Source organism: Thermobia domestica, chromosome 10, assembly GCF_964235325.1.
Source record: "Thermobia domestica chromosome 10, izTheDome1.hap1.1, whole genome shotgun sequence".
Lineage (NCBI taxonomy): Eukaryota > Metazoa > Arthropoda > Insecta > Zygentoma > Lepismatidae > Thermobia > Thermobia domestica.
Window position 1 is genome coordinate 108,159,490 of NC_137463.1, and position 20,876 is coordinate 108,180,365.

The 20,876-nt window shown below is 34.4% G+C and overlaps 1 protein-coding gene across 1 annotated transcript; it reads left to right on the forward strand.

The window, feature by feature from the left end:
- The first annotated feature begins 12,538 nt into the window (after nucleotides 1–12,538).
- Nucleotides 12,539–13,468, forward strand: LOC145661575 (uncharacterized). The gene has a single exon (XM_081726892.1). The coding sequence runs from the start codon at nucleotides 12,539–12,541 to the stop codon at nucleotides 13,466–13,468; it is 930 nt and encodes a 309-aa protein (XP_081583018.1).
- The last annotated feature ends 7,408 nt before the right edge of the window (nucleotides 13,469–20,876 follow it).

Sequence of the window (20,876 nt, forward strand, 5' to 3'; positions counted from 1 at the left end):
AACGGCTATGTTCATCTGTCTGTCTATCCATTCGTTCGTCTGTCGGCTGGCATCAGAGCAAGAGCGGTAAGAAATAGCGAGAAGCATACATAGTTTTGCAACACGAATAGATTCATCTAATCATTTGACTTTTATTTAATCCAGAAGTGGTAGAGATCTATCGATTTCTGCTACATTGTTGATTACCACAGAACACAAACGGTAATATACAGAAAGACGCAGTTTTCCAGAACCAATTCAGTGTCCCAAGGATATATTCAATGTTCGCCCTTATTACACTTGCAGCTTAAGCTATGCATAAGTGTCGAAAGTCTTTAGAATGGTTTTGTCCGTCTGTCTGTTGACAGGTGTCAGAACGAAAACAGTAACAAATATTGAGAAGTCGTTTCTTGCGGTCCATTTAAAGCCCCTAAAATAGGTTCGATCTCCTCCATTAACCCTCCATTCAAACTGTAAGTGGTTCGAATACCCATTTTTGGTTTCAATTTTTATCTCTAGAGAACGAAAAAAGTGATAGATAGCGAGAAGCGTTTTATTGCAAACAATTTAGCGTCTGAAGACAACATATAACTATCCACAACATTCAATCAAAACCAGAAATTGTTTATATTTACTATAATTTCCTATAATTTACTATAATTACGAGATATCGAGATGTAGATTTTGCAATGGATTCAGCTACCAAGAAATAGGTCTATCTTTTCCATTAATCCTCTACTCATATCGGAATTTGTTTAAAATAACCATTTTCGGTTTCAACATTGATCGATATAGAACAAAAATAGTAATAGATAGCCAGAAGTGTTTTTTTTTCAATCGAATCGATACAGCGTCTCAAGAGTATATAAGATATACATCGTCCAAACCGACAATACTATCGAAACCGAAAGTGGCTGAATTTACTAGTATATTGGTTTCAATACTGATTTTTATAAAGCAAAAACTTGGAGAAATCGTGATGCGGTTTTTCGCGATCGACTAAGCGTTCTGAGAATAGGCTCTACCTTCTCCCTTGATCTCTATTCACACCACAAGTGGTTCAAATTAACGATTACAAGTTTCAACATTTATCGCTACAGAACAAAATTGGTAATAAATAGCGACAAGTGGTTCACTTACAATCGATTCAGGGTGTCAAGAGGAAATAACTTACCATTACAAACCGCAACACTCCACAAGGGCAGAAATGGTTGAAGTTTATTATTATTTTTGATTTTATAGGTAATACTAATTTTCATAGAGCAAAATCGGTGAGAGATATAGAGTTGCATTTTAAAAAAAATCAATCCAGCATTTCAAGAATAGATTCCACCTTCTTCGTTAACACTTTATTTGAACCGAAAGCGTTCAAATTAACCATTTCCGGTTTTAACACTTGTCACGATAAAACAAAAATTTTAATAGATAGCGACAAGCAATTTTGTGGAATCAATTCAGGGTTTTAAGAGAACATATTGTCATAACCTGCTTCACTCTTTTGTAACCGGAAATGCTTGAAATTTACTACTACTTTCGGTTCCAATACTTATATTCATAGAGCAAAAACTATAAAAGATATCAAGAAGAGGTTTTTCTGAAATTTATTTAGCGTCCTAAGAATAGATTCCATCTACTCCCTTAACCCTCTATTCAAGACGGAAGTGGTTCAAATTAACCATTCCTGCTTTCAATCTTTACCGCCATAGAATAAAAACGATAAGTTAGAGCTAATAATGGCTTTTTGATACGGATTCAGCATCCGAGGAACAGATTCTATCTTTGATCTTATTAATCTATTCCAACCAGGAGTTTTAGTTGTGCTACTTGTTGTACTGAAGTTTGAATATTCAATTCGCATAGATTGGAAGTCTACCATAGTTTTACAATGTGAAACGAAACTCACTTGTTTCTCTGCATAAACAGGAAGTAGGAAAAATGTATCACAACCAGGGGGGCGATCGGGGCAATCACTCCCCCCCAGAAGAAGACACTTTCTTATTTTATATAGAGGGTCTAAATAAAACCCATCCCAGAGTTTGGAGCTCTTAAAAGTAGCTCTAAGTAGCAATATAACAACCCACCGCCACCCCCCCTTCCAGAAGTCCGCCCGTGATCACAACTCCCGGTTTCAGTATTGATCACCATAGAGCAAAAATAATATTTTTTCTAAGAGATAACAAGATATAATATATATATATATATATATATATATATATATATATATATACAGTAAACCCCGGTTAACACGAATTCCAAGGGACTGAAAAATCAGGAGTTCGTGTTAAAAGAATTCGTGTTAACCGGGGGCCCAAATTTTATTATTCGAATACATTTTCTCCATACATACGCGCTACAGTATGCAAACTATACATACCATTACAGTATATTATGTATGTCATAGAAAACACTCGAGATGGTATCGAGACGAGACCAAGGCTATTCTCTGTCTTGATACCATCCACAGAATTGTATCGAGACGAGACTGAGAGTTTCGGTCTCGTCTCGATTTCGAAAAGCACTCCTCGGTCTCAAATTCGAGTTAAGATCGAGATCGAGACTAGTTTCGGCCTCGGTATCATCCTCTGAAAAGTGAAAACACTACAGTAAGCTTATTATCCTATCTTCGAAGATTTTTTTTAAAAAAAGAGTTCCACGCAGAAAATCCAGGTCAAGTTATAAAATTGATATCTCCGCTAGCAGGGTGAGTACCGCTAGTAACGGAAAGGTATTTATGATTGCTGTCACCAGTTTGGAGTTACAGGGGAGAGAAGATGTTTTGTCTCGAGCTGTCGCCAGCTCGTCTGCCAAGCACCTGCATGTTCAGCGCTTGACGGAGGACAGAATCAATACCTCATAAGAGAGGAAAGATACCTGTTTCTGGTTTTTCTCTTATTTACAAAGCAATTTTCGTCTGTATAAATACTGTATGCAAAAACTGATCTGGAGTGAAATCTGAAATAAAAAAAGTGATCTGAAAAAAAAAACAACAAAGGATTGAAAGTTCGTGTTAAATCAAAATCTTTACTGACTCAAGGGACTAAAAATTAGTTCGTAACTCGTGCTAACCGAAATTCGTGTTAACCGATAAAACTTCCTATAAGATAACGTACAGCGATGCCGGGACCGAAATTTTGTTCGTCCTAACCGAGTGTTCGGCTTAAGCGAGTTCGTGTTAACGAGATTATACTGTGTATATATATATATATATATATATATATATATATATATATATATATATATATATATATATATATATATATATATATATATATATATATATATATATATATATATATATATGAATCCAGGATTCGAAGATTGTCATCTCGATCGCTATCGCTCTATGTAAACCGGAAATAGTGGGAAACTACCATTTCCGGTTTCATAGTAAAGAAAAAACGATAGCCGGAAGCAGTTTTTCATATGGATTCTGTGCCACAATGGTAGTTTCCATCTGTAAGTTTAATGCAACCGAAAGTGATAAATACTTACTATATCTCTTGTTATAATATTTTTTTTTCATAGAACGAGAGAGGTACTAGGAAGCGACAAACCTTTCTTTTAAATATATACTTTCATACTTCCAAGAAGGGATTCCAAACCTTGCCCACTGGTTTAGTGGTTAACAAGTATTCCTTTGATGAACACGGTCCCGAGTGGGAAAGCATTGAACGTGTTGTGATTGTTCGGATTCCACTTTAAAATGTTGGTCCACGTTTTGTATAGTGTCGCTCGATACTGAAAGGGGACGCTGAACTTCAAGAAACAACCAAATAAAAAATATTTCATCTTAGTAGTATTCTTCTACTGAAGTTAGTAGCAGTAAAAACTAATACGAAAACGAAGACCAGTAGATAATTTTCGAAATGTACGTCCTCCAATTAGAGAGCGATTTGAACCATCTGGCATTGAGTTAATGCTGTTTATTGCTTGATTAGAGGGATGTTTGCCATTTATGAGTGTTTTTATGTTATTTATTGAGTAGAAAATATGTGTTCATTGACAATTTATGGCTGTGAAAGTTAAAATTCGTAGAAAATACAATTTGACTGAAGGTTATCTTGAAAATAAAACTTTATTGTGTTTTGGTACGTTATTTCATCATTTATTATTGACAATATGTGAAACGATGTTGGAAAAATCCTTGACACCTGAATCCTCAGAAATGATGCCTGAAGGAGTCTATGACTTGATGCAAGGGCAAGTAAAGCTTTATTATTGCCCATATACGAATTCTTTGAAGAATTCTTTGAAAATTTATCCATCTTTGTTGTAGGATACACCTGTGATTCTGTGTTGGTATTTATGAGATATTGTCCTTCAGCCGAAAGGAGACGTGAAAAATTAGGATTCAACGTTAGATACATTACAACTACCATCAGATTTAATTAGAGAGTGACCTTCACATAGATACCAGAGTCCCCATCAAAAAGATTTTTGGAATACAATTGTGCAATTTAGTTACCGTTAAAAAAGAAAGTGTTAGGGATTATTGTCTACTTTTTAGAGACCTTTGTGGAGATTGCATTCTAGGAATGTGAATGTCCTTCAAGAAATTTTTTACTCCCTTACAGAAAAAAAGAAAATAAAAAAGCAAGTAGACATTGAACTTTGAAAAGCTTTATGTATTGTCCCCCTTTTACGTAACAGTTAGGTTGTTACATGAATTTGTTTTCCTCGAGTTTTTTTGTAAAGATTGTATTGAAACGAAACTTAAAAACATTCTTTCTTTTATTGCTTAAGACCGCTGGAAAAAGAAAGAGAGACGCGCCGAATCACATATTGAACGGAAGGGCGGGGGGGGCGAACTGAGTTGCCCAAACTTGTTTTGGCGGGAAGATGGGTTTATAAAATTGTTAGGAAGAGAAACGAACATTTTATTATTGAACAAGTATTCCGTTCGGACTTGATCTCTGTTTCTTTGATTGGGTGATTCTTGGCTGTTTGATAGTAATTGTGTGATATTATTCGTTGTGATTGTTTTTGTATGAAACCTTGCTGGTGATATATTCATTACTCCTGTGATTAGTTCATCATTAAGGTAAGAATATTTATTATTTTTATGCATTTGAAATGTGGACATAGGGAGGGAATCAGTTCTTTTAGCAGACATATCTTTGAATCAACGAGTATTTGTTTATATGTTTTAGAGGGAACAACACTTGATTGTATGAGGGGAGACACGGGTTTGATGCCAGCGGGAGGTTATATGATATCCTTGATGTTTAATGGAATGAAATTGCTACGACTTGGAATTCGTTTGAAATAAATGAAAGTCAATGTAATGAATGCAAAAACAAAATGAAGTTGATCAGTGTAACGTCCCACAATTATGTCAGTTAGACTAACATATTAGATTAGATTATATTATAAACTGCAGTTAATGAAAGTGGTAGGAATCCCGAGAAAAAATAGACATAATGTTGTATGGACAGAGATTGAACCCGGAACTAGAGTAAACGTTTTATCACTGACCCACCGTACCTCCCTTAGCAAAGAAAGCAAATAGTTATTATACGTACGATGGTGAAATAGAATAATACTGTAGTAAACACACTTATCGATTGTAGGTACCGGTGTTTGAACTCTTGTATTGGAAATATAAATGATAGAATCATATCTTAACAGATTTTTCAATGTAAATACGGACTTTTATAAGAGTAAAGTACTATTATGAGACGAATATATGTTTGAATTTTTGGGTTATTACAATCCATTGAGATGTGAAAAGTATTTGGAAATGATAAAAGATTAAAAACGGGAATAAATTATGTTAATTTTATTCATTTATGCTAAAATATACGTGAATTACATGCATTTTTGTGTTTCTATAGACCAGGCAATTCTAACCAGATAGGAGGTATACTTTCTTTTTTTCGGAGACTCAGGTATTCCTCTAAGTTTGTGAATGAAATAGGAATAATGGCTTGTTTACATCCATAGAAAAAGACTAGTAGCAAAAATTTTGAATGAACCAGACAGACCTTCCCCCAAGAAACTCCCTTTCCGGGCTACGAAACTATCAATGAATGAGACAAGTCTACCTGCTTTGGCTCACATACTTGTTATTGTTGACATTTTTTCTTCTTCCTTCCTGGCCGGAATCCCCTTGAATGACAAGTGATGTTTTTATGACGGCCGTAAAAAGGAAGACATTTCCTGTTTTGATTGAATAAAATGGAACCAGTATTCATTCATTCATTGGAATCTTTTTTATTTTTTAAAAATAAGGCTAGAAAGATTAAATATTCATGAAAGAGATAGGATAAAATGTTCTATACGCATTTTAGGGCGTAGTAAGATATTTTACGGTGGGGTGACTGGTATATTTGTATCTTACAAGTAAATGATATATATTAGTTTTGCGTCCCAAGAATACACATGTTGAGCTATTTTGTCTTAGTTTTCTTTATGATGAGTGAAATGGTGGAATGAGAAAGGGGAGGAGAACGATATCAAGACAAGTTTGTAGCATATTTTGTATAAACTTTTGATATGAATCCGTTATTTGAGGGTATTTGATTATGTTTTTTGGTTTATGGCCATATATATTCTTTATATATGTATATATATGTATATATGTACGTGACAGCAACTGTTTATATGTATATATGTTTGTATGTAGCATCTATTTACAAGTATATCTGTCTGTTACTTGTTTTGTGCGTTGATAGAAATCCGTTTGTTTTCTCTTTCTCTCTGTGCATGTTTGTATGTATGTGTGTGTGTGTCTGTGCGATGTGGTATTACCGTGTTTGTACAAATGCATGCCTTGTAGGCTTTGGTAGGCTTCCGTTTTGTGTTTCCTGCTGTATTATTGATTTTTTGCCTAAGTATGTGATGTGTGTGGTGCGGCATTGCCGTGCATGTACATAGGTTTGCCTCTGTGGGCTTTGGTAGGCTTCCGTTTTGTGTTTCCTGGTGTATTATTGTGGTTATGCATATAAATGTGATGTGTGTGGTGGAACATTATTGTGCTTGTATATAGGTTTGCTTTGTAGGCTTTGGTAGGCTTCCGTTTTGTGTTTCCTGCTGTATTATTGATTTTTTGCCTAAGTATGTGATGTGTGTGGTGCGGCATTGCCGTGCTTGTACATAGGTCTACCTCTGTAGGCCTTAGTAGGCTTCCGTTTTGTGTTTGCTGGTGTATTACTGTGATTCTGCCTACGTATGTGATGTGTGTGGTGCGGCATTACTGTGTTTGTACATAGGTTTACCTCTGTATGCCTTGGTAGGCTTCCGTTTTGTTTCCTGGTGTATTACTATGATTTTTCCTATGTATGTGATGTGTGTGGTGACATATTAACATGCATGTGTGTTCATATGTGTCTCTGTATGTGTGGTTGTGCCTTATCCTTTTTGATGGTAGACAACCTTCTACCTGTGTGTACATATGTTTCTATTTGTGGGAGTTCATTATTCTAGACCTGCGTATATAGGTGTTTGTATGTGGTGAACTATTAGGGTGTGTGTACATGTACTTGTCTGTATGTGTGGATGTGTATTGTAGCTTTCCGTATGTATGCATCTGTATGTATGTGCACTTACATTGTTTTGTGTCCTGCAATGGGACACATAATTTTATATGTGGTATTGTTTTGTATGTATTATACCTATACACAATTTTAATTTTAATATCATTTGAATATACAAACAGTTTTTCACTTACTTAATGGCTTCTGCGTAAAAGATATTTGCTTGCACAAGTAGGAAACTGTCTTAGATGTGAATACGTAATCATTAATATCCGGTTGCGGCAACGTGGGTGCCCGGTAGCGGAAACGCCTCTCGACGCGGGTTACGCGAATTTAAAACGCGTTCGGACGCCGACGCGAATGCGAAGGCTAACATTATAATGTGACGCACGCAAACAGGTACGTGTTATGCGAAGATCAGTATTGCTTAGACAACATATGGTATCTATACACACCGCTTCTGTACGCAAGAGATCTATAGTGATTTTCATATAGGTACGATATGTAGTATTTGTTGTTTTTGTACGCAACACATTCAGTAAATGATAATACAGGCTAGATTTGCGTACCGTCGATATTCAGGTGCACGTCTACATTTTCCCGCCAAGCACAAATTTGTTCATTTTTCTGCGCGACGGCTACCAGTGCGTGACATGGTTGCGCAGTAGGTACATTACATGTTAGCTAGTAGTAAATGTTAAGATGACCGTGTACATTTTCCCGCCATGTTGAAATTAACTCTTTTTTTGTGCGCGAAGGCTACCAGTGCGTGATATGGTTGTGCAGTAGGTATATTATATATTAGTTAGCAGTCAATATTAAGATGAACGTAAACATTTTCTCGCCACGCACAAACTATAGCATTTTTTATGCGTAAAAGCTAAATATTAATAAATTGGATGTGCAGAAGATATAGTTACGTATTATGCAATACTAAGAAAAGACTACTAACAGAGTTGAGTGCAAACTACAAACTTTTACGGGAACTTATAATAAAATGTTGACGGAAGTATCTTTCATGATAGCCGAAATGTTAAATTTCCCCGCGACTATTTCATTTTTTGCTTTATTAAGATTAGGACATTATTTTTCCACTATTCCACAGCCCCTATGATGATTTTCACTATACTACTTAAATATTTTTATTCTTGACGTCCAGACGGACATGTTCACTTTTTGTTTTCTTCATTTTATGTTTTTCCAATCTCCTAACCTCCCTATAGTGATTTTCACTATACTGTTTAAATATTCTTATTTCTGATGTCCAGACGAACATGTTCACTTTTCTGTTTTCTTCATTTTGTTTTTCCAATCTCCTTACGTCCCTATGGTGATTTTCACTATACTGTTTAAATATTTTTATTCTTGATGTCCAAACAGACATGTTCACTTTTCTCTTTTTTCATTTTATGTTTTTCCAATATCCTGGCGTCCCTATGATGATTTTCACTATACTGTTAATATATTTTTATTCTTGATGTACAGACGGACATGTTCATTTTTCTCTTTTTTTATTTTATGTTTTTCCAATATCCTGACCTCCCTATGGTGATTTTCACTATACTGTTTAAATATTCTTATTTCTAATGTCCAAACGGACATGTTCACTTTTCTGTTTTTCCATTTTAAGTTTTTCCAATGTAACGCCGTCTCTACAGTGATTTTCACTATACTATTTAAATATTCTTATTCTTGATGCCCAGACGGACATGTTCACTTTTTTCTTTTCATTACTTTTTTGTTTTCTTTTCTAACTTTCGGAGTTCCTATAATAACTTTAACATATTAATTTATTATTTTCACTAACATTCAAGAAAGATGTCTATGTAACGCAACCCTTATAATTACACTGTAGACGGCATTCCTTTGATCTCCCCTCCCACTCAGGCGGCTTTGATTTCCTTTCCCACTCAGTCGGCATTCCTTTGATCTCCCCTCCCACTTAGTCGGCATTCCTTTGATCTCCCCTCCCACTTAGTCGGCATTTCTTTGTTTTCCTCTCCCACTCATTCGGCTTTTCTTTGACTTCCACTCCCAATGTATGCGGCTTAGCTTTGAATTCCCCTCCCACTCAGTCGGCACTCCTTTGATTTCCTCTCCCACTGTAGGCGGCGTGGCTTTGATTTCCTCCCCTTTCATATCTTTTACCTATCGTTTGCAGAGCAAAGTCCGAGGAAAATTGCAAAACATGTTGAAACTCGTTTTCTAACACTATATTTGTGTGACGTCATACTTTGTATTGTACATATACCGTATTGTATAATTATAATCATTTGAATGCTGACGAGGATACCTGCATGACGTAATTTTATTACATCCTCAAATTCAAATTTATTGTATATTATTAGTCAAGATAAAAATTGGACATAAGAAATTATTGCGTTAAGAAAAACAAAACAAGACAAAACAAGTAGATATATTGAAGTTGAAGTAACTGTATTAAAAGATATACAGAAACACCAAATTATTATTATTATATTTATATTAAGAAGAAACTCAATTCCTGATTAGAGATGGAGTTCTTCAACCTATAATTTAATGTCGTGGATGAAACCCTCTTCCAAGAGGAGTTGAAGGGTTTGCAGAAAGGTGAAAGAGTCCTGGCGGCTTGGCAGAAAATTGTAAAATTACAGGATGGCCATAGAGGGAGTGATAGGTGTGAGTATTTGCTTTCATTATTACATCAGTATTTTGCTTCTAATGAACACCCAGTTTTGAATACATGTTTTTCCTCTGCAGATGTGTTAGATCTTTTTTCTGCAGGATTTTTCAGAGGGGAGAACATGTACCATTTAGCGCACAAGAGGTTTATTCATTATTTTAATAGGGGAGAAGGACAATTTGATAGAGTAAATGATAGAGAGGTATCTGAATTTTATCAGTATGGCTCGCGTTTTGTCATGTAACAATTCCATAGTCAATACCCCCAAGGAAATTCAAACTTGGGTAATATGATAGATGATAGAATGATTGTTGATGATGCTGAACAAGAATATAATCAAAATTCCGTTGATAATAATGATGATTATATGGAGATACTGGGAAAGTCTTTAGAAGAAAAATTGGGTATCGATGCAGTTTCATCTGCTCAAAGAACCCAAGGGACAAATCCTGTAAACAATGTTCATCCAGATGTGCAATGTTCACGGGATACTAATAGCTATGGATCAGTATCTCCTAAGGCAGGACCATCTCACGGAAATGTGTCTCATAGGAGTGACCAAGTTGGTCACAAAAAATTTAAAAATCAGATGATGGTATCTTCGAAATCGTAAGAGACAGCACAAAAGAATTCAGGAATTTGAATCTTCTTGGAAGAGAAATCGCTGTTCGTCATTCTGGTGAACACAATATTGAAAATCCAGAAGGATATATTAAGAAATTAGTTAACTTTGCGTTAGACGAGGTTCTCGCTGACGCCCGAGCAGAGGATTACGTTGGTCTCTGTATCGATAGTTCGAACAATAGAAACAAAAAACCAGCGTATATTCCTTGGAGAAAAAAGAGCGATTTAAGTGTTGAAATCATTTTAACTTCATTGGAAAATATACTAAATTCCAATGAAGAATTCTTGCTCGGAAATGAACTCCAATTTCGATTCCATATAGTTAAAAACGTAAGCGGGCAAAGTATTAGGAATGATTGTAATGCCGCCCGTTATGAAGACATGAAAAAAGTTTTTAACCGCCATATTGTTTATATTAACGGATCTGACATGCTCTGCTTACCAAAGAGTATAGTTTGGTATTTGGAAAAATATGAAGGAACTAGAAACACTTTATATAATCTAAACAGAGACAATGATAAAATTTGGAAAAGTAAGGCAGAGCAACTTTGTAGGGATGGAAATGTTAATGTTAAAACAAAGAATGGTTGCGATTTAAGCGATGTTGATACTTTTCAGAAATATTTTTCAGGAAAGTATCAAATTGTTGTTTATATAAGAGATGAATCTGTTAATGAACGTAAATATAAGGTACTTGTCCCTGGAACTCTTGCACCAAAGCAAGTGTATATTTATTATGAAAGAGGTATTACAGTTGGCCATTTCGCACCAATTAAGTACATTACATCGTTTTTAGAAAATAGAAAGTATTGCATTAAATGTTTGGAAGCATACAATGAACAAATACGTAAACATAAATGTGAATTGCGATGTTTAGCTTGCAATAAGGAACATGATCAAAATCCAACGTTTAGAAAAATCAAGTGTGATGCATGTAATAGAAAGTTTCCTGAGGGTGAATGTTTTAATAATCATTTGGCACGTAACAAAGCTGGCTTTAGTGAGTGTCATTAGGTTAAGAGTTGTCCCGACTGTAATCGTATGACTGACAGTAGACTTCGAAAAGTTGCACATAAGTGTGGTGAACATTTTTGTGCCTGTGTAAGGTTCACGTAGAACCTAACCATCAATGCTTTGTGCAAAAATTGAAGCCTACACATATCAAAAGGTTTACGTGCATTGCATATGATATAGAAACAATGTTAATGTCTGAAAATGAGAATGGTGAAAGGAAACATGAAGTCGCCCTGATTTGTAGCAGACATACATGTCCATACTGTATGAGTAAATCTTTGGATGATCCCTGCAACTTTTGCGGTGATAAAAATGGAAATCGATCGTTTTCTTTTAAAACAATGGATGACTTCATTAAACATATTTTAATGGCTGGTCCAATGTATCAGCGCATAGTCATTTAACACATAATTCTGGGCGTTTTGATGGTATCTTCTGCTTAAGAAATCTAATTGAGAAGCAACATATTATTCCTGATGTTCTGATACAGGGTCAAAAAATATTTTGTATGAATATTGCAAATAGATTCTTCTTCCGTGACCCTTATTTGTTCATTGGTTGCAAACTAAGTAAACTCGCGAAAACGTTAGGTCTATCTGGAAATTTGAAAAAGGGAGATTTCCCATATTTATTTAACACTTTGAAAAATCAAAATTATGTACGTCCGGTTCCCGCTCTTGAATATTTTGATCCTGACTCGCGAAGCACGGAAGAGAGACAACAACTAACCGCCTGGCACCAAGAACGTGCTGCAAGTGGCGAGAAGTATGATCTCCAAAAGGAAATGTTAGCTTACTGTGAAAATGACTTTAGAATTCTTACAGAAGCTATCATCAAATTTAGTAACATCATAGAAGAGCAGACGAATGGTCTCCAATGTTTTATTGCTTCTTCCACGGTTGCAGGGTTAAGTATGAAAACATATCGTACTCTGTACTTACCGGAGAATACCATTGCTGTAAGTCCACCAAAGGGATTTCAACATAATGAGAGACAAAGTGCAAAAGCACTCTTGTGGTTAAAATATGTTGAGCATCAACTTGGTAGGAATATCCAGTACTGTGGTACTGGTTCAGAGGTACGCTTCGGTAAATACAGGGTTGACGGATATGATCCAAGTACAAATACAGCGTATGAATTTTATGGTTGCAATTTCCACGGGTGTGTTTCATGTATTCCTAATAACCGTGATGAAATCATTCATGGTTCTCAGGATCCTTGCGATTCGTATGCAAGACGGTACGTACAAACCATGAGACGCCGAGAATACATTCAAAATCTTGGTGTAAAGATACACGAGATCTGGGAATGTACTTGGGACAATAAGGTGAAGACAGATAAAGATTTACAAAAGTTCATTAAAGAACATTGTACTCATCTAGCGGATCCTATTGTTCCAAGAATGGCATATCAATGTGGACGTACTGAAGTCTGCAGATCATACGTTAATTGCAAAGATAATGAGACAATTCAATATTTCGATATTACATCTCTATACCCCTATGTAATGGCACGTAGACCAATGCCGGTTGGAATGCCTAAGATTCACAGGGAGCCGGATTTTCCAGAAGTGGAAAATACTCATGGGTTAGTGAAATGTACCATTATGCCTCCTAAAAATATGTATTTTCCTATTCTCCCATATGTGGCAGATGGACGCTTACTTTTTGACTGTGTCGGACATGTATGGAAGAAGAGGGAAATGAAGTTGTAGGGGAATGTACACATGAAGGAATAAATCGCGCAATATCAGGTACATTTTGTACCTCAGAGCTAAACCTTGCTCTTAAAAAAGGTTATAAGATCATCGATATTCACGAAATTTGGGAGTTCGAACTCATGGATCCAGAAGAAGGGAATTCAGGTGGTCTGTTCGGGAATTACGTGAACTCCTTTCTTCAAATGAAACAGGAAGCTTCAGGTTTTCCTGCTTCTTGCAAAAGCGAAGAAGACAAAAAGAAATACATCGATGAATATTATGCTCATGAAGGCATTAAATTAAATTATGATAATATAAGGAAGAACCCGGGATTGCGCGCTACAACCAAATTATACCTTAATTCGTTGTATGGGAAATGGGGTCAACGCCCGGACACGATGAAGTGTACAATCCTCAACAACTCAGAACAGTTTTTTAGGTACCTTTCATCGGCAAGATATGAAGTTCATTCAGTGATTCCAGTCGGTGATAGGCATTTACTAATGAACTACAAGGACTTGGAAATTGATAACACCCCGTTAGGATTTTCCAATGTCGTCTAGGCAGCAATTATTACTTCGTGGGCCAGACTTAAACTTTATGACCTTTTGACTGCTGTAGAACCTGAACGGGCACTTTACTGTGATACGGACAGCATTATGTTTTTGCAACGGAAAGATGAGGAACCCGTGTTACAGTTGGGTAATTATCTTGGGGATTTAACAGATGAAGTAGATGAAGGGTGGGAATTTATCACTCTGATCGCCCTTGGCCCAAAAATTATTGTATGAGGCTTAGAAATGCCTCAGGGGAATTTCGGCACATTTACAAAATTCGGGTGATAACACTGAACCATAGAACCTCTGAAAAAATTAATTTTGAGAGCTTCTATGCGTTAGTGGGAGAAGAAATTGAATCTGTAGTAATAGAAAATCCTACAAGTATTATCCGCAAACATGGGTTCCAAATCTTTTCAAGACGTGAAACCAAAACACACCGTATGGTTAACAAAAAACGTAAACGTATTGATGACGAAGACGATATTCTTTTATATGACGTACACAAGACTAGGACCATACCATACGGTTACCAAGAAACTGAACGTTTGACCCACGAACGCCAAATGCGCTTGAGTGTGTGCGCGCTATTTTGTTTGCTATGCAAACTCTTTGTTAAAATTCATATTGAAGCTCGTTGTTAAATAATTGCTATGCAAACTCTTTGTTAAAATTCATATTGAAGTTCTATTTATTTATTTATTTATTGACTCCTATTCATTGTGATTATATTAATATTCTAGTAATTTTAATATTCTAACCATTTTAAATACTCTAGTCATTTAACATTCTAGTCATTTTAATAGTCTAGTCATTTAACATTCTAGTCATTTTAATATTGTTGAGTGAGAGTGTGTGTGCGAATGTATAAAAAGGTGAGCTTTCTATTCCATGCATTCATTTGATAATGAGATGTTAAAGTTTAATCATCTCTCTACCATTTTAATTGCTGGTCTTTCAAGGGCAGGTAAAACTTGTTTTGTAAATCGTTTACTTAATGAACGTGAACATATGTTTCCTACAACATTTCAAGAAATTGTATGGTGTTATGGTGCAGTAATACCACACTTAGATTCCCATGCAAATATTCGTTTCGCAGAGGGAATTCCAGATATGAATACTTTTCACATTGAAGAAAATTCATTATTAATATTAGATGATTTAATGTCTGAAACCAATGGTGATGTCGCAAATTTATTTACAAAATATGCACATCATAAAAAATTAACTGTAATATTTATAGTACAAAATATGTTTCCAAAAGGAAAATATGCACGTGATATTAGTTTAAATGCACATTATATTATAGTATTTAAAAACCCACGTGATAAATTACAAATTCAATATTTAGCTAGACAAATCATGCAACGACAAAGTAAACATATCGTTGATGTATTTGATGAGGTAACACGTTCGCCTCATACTTATTTATTATTCGACTTAACACAGAAAACAAATGACGCATTACGAATTCGTACAAACATATTTCCCGATGAAACAATGTACGTTTACACAAGCGTCAAAGACGATGAAATCGTAGTTTATGTTTAGTTGTTATCAAGATGTTGAAGCTGAAACAACACTTTAGCACACTCCGTGCTCTGTGTAAATCCAAAGCGGCAAAACGTAAACATATTCTGAAAAATGCTTCAGGTGATTTAATACGAACCATTTCACAAGTTGCTAAAAATACAATAAAAGGAAATATTCCTTTAAATTCTCGTCAGAAGCAACGATTACGTAGACATAAAAAGATTTTGCGAGTTCTTTCTCAACAACGTACAGCTTTAAACAAGAAAAGGAAGATATTACTTCAGAAAGGTGGTGCATTCTTACCAATGTTACTAGGTTCAATTCTAGGAGCTATAGCAAGTAGTATTTTGGCAGATAAAAAAATTATGTCAGGCTTACGTAAAATGATTTTAGTTCCTGAGAATGCCATGCATCAATTTCAATCAAATGCTAAGTCTATACATACACATCAATCGCGATTAGATGAAGAAATGAGTAGTATTTTACAACGTCGTGATCTTAGTGTTGAAGAAAAATGGAAAATGTATCAGCAAGCATTACATCAATATTTACAATATTCATCTACACAAAAACCTGTTACATTACCTATTGTTGAAAAAGAAATTCAAGGATCAACATCATCTGAAGAAAAGAATCACTCTATTTTACCTGTTGTATCAGACATTTTACAATCAGTACCGAAAACACATCGAAGGAAAACAGATCTATTAATTAAACAATTAATAAATTCGAATAAAATAGATTAGGATCAATCAGGAACAGTAAAGATACATGGAAAACAAATTACAGGTTCAAATATTATAGATTTAGTGAATGATGTTCGTATGCGAAAATATTCAAGACAGCCAGTAGGAATTCAAGAGTTTAAAATTTTGTTAGAAGAACTTAATGTTCCTAAAGAATTTGTTTCTACTTCCGTGAGTACACCGAAAGTTATTAGTAGTAAAATTCGTAAAACAGATTTTTTAAAAGGTTGGAAAGAATATAAAATGTAATAAAAATGACAAAGTTATCAAAAATATATTATGATTATCCAAATCCTGTTTCTTTATCTAGTATTAAAACATTGCAACGTAAAACTAAATTATCACAAAAGAAAATAAAAGAATGGTTAGCATCACAAGTTGCGTATACATTACATGCACCAGCACGAAAAGTTTTCGAGCCAAAGAAATATTATGTTGGTGCACCGAATGAAACATTACAAATGGATTTAGCAGGTATGCAAAATATTGCAAAGTATAATAATAGTTATAAGTATATTTTATGTTGTATTGATATTTTCTCAGGGTATGCGTATTGCGTTCCATTAAAAACAAAAAGGGCCCTGAAATGGTTAAAGCAATCACAAAAATTTTTACAGTTAAAATTACCCGTGTTTCATGTACAAACAGATTTAGGCGGTGAATTTTATAATCAACATGTAAAACGTTTATTTCAAGAAAATGAAATTAATCATTATAGTGTGCATTCGGAAATTAAGTGTGCATTAGCAGAACGTTTTATACGAACATTAAAAGAAAGATTGTATCGATACTTTACAGCAAAAAAATACTTGTTATATTGATGTTCTCGATAAAATTGTACATAACTATAATCATTCGTATCACAGAAGTATGAAAATGGCACCTGCAGAAGTAAGTGATTCAAACATTAATCAAGTATGGAATACATTATATGGAACATCAACCGCGAGAAAGAAATTAACATGTAAATTTCATCCGGGTGATTATGTACGTGTCAGTAAATATAAACACAAGTTAGAGAAAGGATATTTACGAAAATGGTTGCAAGAAATATTTGTTGTAGATCGGTGTATTAAATCAAATCCAGTAACTTATAAATTAAAAGATTGGAATGGTGATGAAATTAAAGGAATATTTTATGCACAAGAATTACAAAAAGTAATAATTAATTCAAACAAAAATTATTTAATTGAAAAAGTACTTAAACGAAAAAAGGGATGGCTTTATGTAAAGTGGTTAGGATATCCGTCAAATATGAATTCATGGATTAAAGCGAAATCTGTTCAGTCTTCAACATGAATTCAACATTTAAACACGACTTTTACGTTACTCTTCCTTCAAATGCAAGTAGTAGACTTTTTGATAATACAACATAATCGTATAGAGTAAAACTTACACAACCTATTGATTTAAGGGATGGTGAATGGGGTGTTGCATTAACACAAATTAATATTCCTTGGAGTTTTTATAATGCAGGTGAAAACGAAAAAAATTACCATAAATATTGTAATTGATGGTAAACATGAACGTCACGAAATTAATATCGTGCCAGGATATTATTCTTCTATAAAAAGTATTTTAGATATGATACCTGAAAATGTACGTATGATAAGACATCATAAAATTAAAAATCAAGTATTTATATCACATATTTTAAAATCATCCGATCAATGTATGATTGGTATTACAAAAGGACTGCAACACATTTTAGGTTTTAGTAATGAACATTCAACAAATTTTTGTCCTGTTGTATATTTAAAACCACCAAACACACAAGAAAGAATACTACCACGTGGAAAATTCCCGTGCAATTTATATTATATTCCAACTGAAGTAAATGTTTGTGTTGATGTAAAGCAACCGCAAGATGTTGGACTTTTACTTCGAAAACTTAATGTTTATGATGAAGAGTATGCACACATCAAATGTTTTGTATTTCATACGCCACACTATGTTAAATTAGAGAAAAAATATTTTGACACGATAGAAGTAAACTTAAAAGATGAACACGGACAAAAACAACCATTTCAATTTGGAACTTCAAACTTAACACTACACTTTAAGCAGAAATGATTTCTGATAGTTTTGGTGATAGATTTTGCATTACACTCGTTTCAATGCTAGTACTGATGTATATCCAAAAAATACTCCATCACATTTTATTAATCAATTAAATAATACTATTCGCTTATCTGAATCAGATTGGTGTGTTGGTTTTTAAGTAAAATACACATTCCTCTAACGTGCCATAATGTTATCGATGGTGAAAATGTTGTTTGGTTTACATTAAAAGATGGGGAACCTCACAAAAGTAAAATTACACCGGGATATTATCCAACCGTGTACCACTTAATCGAAGAATTAAATAAAGTTTCCAAATTCATAAGATGTAATGTGTCAAATACAGTATTCGTAGAATGTGATCAACGTGTTAAATCACTTACATTGTCACCAACATTACAATTAGGATTTCCTGAAAATAAAGATCTTGTTTTACATAAACGTGTATTTAAACAACCTTACGTTGATATTGGTTATCCACATCAAATTTTTGTGTATAGTGATATTGTACAATATTAATATTTAGGTGATACCAAGGCACCATTATTACGTATGGCAACAATTTGCAATGTGAAATACGGAAAAGTGCAAACAATTACATTTCAAGATATTCATTATTTTCCAGTTTCAAAATTTTGTTTTAACAATATCGAAGTACTACTAAAGGGCCATGCAGGGCGAAATTTGCCATTTCGTTCCGGGACATTGACGGTAACACTTCATTTTAAACGCGCTGCTCCTAAATAAAAGAAATGAAATCTAGACGTATATGTTATCAACGTGGTCGTGGAATACCTTATTTTTCAGGACCAGTTTATCAACGTGGACACGGTATCGGTAGTTTCTTTAAAGGTTTAGCACGTATTGCATTCCCATTCCTTAAACAAGGTGCCAAAGCATTAGGTCGCCAAGCATTACAAACAGGTATACAAGTTGCAGGGGATGTATTAGAAAATCGTCCAATAAAAGAATCCGTTCGCGCACGTGTAAAAGAAGCTGGTGAAACATTAAAGACAAAAGCTGTTAATAAAGTTGGTCAGTTACTCTCTGGTAGCGGTAAGAGACGGCCACGAAAACGTAAGGCTCCTTAATACGAGCTCCTCAAACCTAAACGTTCTCGTACTGTTAAACGTAAAACAAAAAGAAGGAAGACTAAATATATATTTTCATAATGGCTTTACTTAATTCAAATAGCCATGAGTGTTGTACTTCAGAATTTCACTTATTTTCCGTTCCAATGACACAAACTGCGATAGAAGCAACCTCTCATGTGGAATGTCGTCCTATTTCTACACTAACTTCAGAAGGACCTATTGAATTTGTTATTCCTGGTGAAACCGATGAATTTATTCATCCTGCTTATCTTTATCTTATGTACGTTGTAAAATTACAAAATCAAATGGTAATAATGTAGATGCAAACGATGTAGTTGCACCAGTAAATAACTTTTTACATTCATTATTTAGTCAAGTTGATATTTCATTAAATGATAAATTAATTAGTTCATCATCTGGATCTTATCCTTATCGCCCATATATTGAAACCTTGTTAAATTATTCAAACGATGCTTCGCAAACACATCTTACATCTTCTTTATGGTACAAAGATACCGCAAAACAATTTAATTCATTAGATGAAACAAATACAGGGTTTAATAAACGTGCTGCTTTTGTTAAGAATAGTACACCATTTGAAATGTACGGACGTATTCATGTTGATATTGCAAGTTTAGGTCGTGTGCTTCCAAACAAAGTTGGTTTTCGTATTAAATTACACCGAACAAAATATATGTTTTGTTTAATGCACGCTCCAAATACATCTTATAAAGTAGTGCTTCAAGAAGTTACGATGTATGCACGACGTGTCGACACATCTGCACATGTTGGTATGGAAATAAATTCAGGTATGGTGCATGAAACGGCCAAATTACCTCTTACAAGAGTTGAAACTCGATCATAAACAATACCTCAGAAAGTAAATTCATATAATCTTAATAATATGTTCCTTGGAAATGTACCTAAAGCAATCGTTATCGGATTTGTCTCTAACGCAGCCTTTAATGGGAAATCAGAAATTAATCCTTTTGAATTCCGAAACTTTAACGTTAACAAGTTGCAACTACAAGTTGGTTCAAAATCATTTCCTCCCAACCCTCTCACCCCTGATTTTTCAAAAAATTTATACGTTCTAAGTTACCAGACTCTGTTCTCCGGTACAGGAATATTTTATAAAGATGATGGCCATACTGTTACCTATGATGAATATCCACATGGATACACTCTTTATGCATTTATTCTATCCCCTACTGCTACATTGGATGATACTACATGGGATATTGTGCGCGATGCTCCCGTTATTTTAAAAGTATCATTCAGAGTCATTCACACAACCAATCACTTGTATTGTGTATGCTCAATTTGACTCTCATACAATTAGATAAAGATAGAAATGTATATAGTGATAATTCATTTTAAATTTAAATCAGTTGAGTAGCATGAGGGTTGTTGTTCACTTCTCCGCTTACCG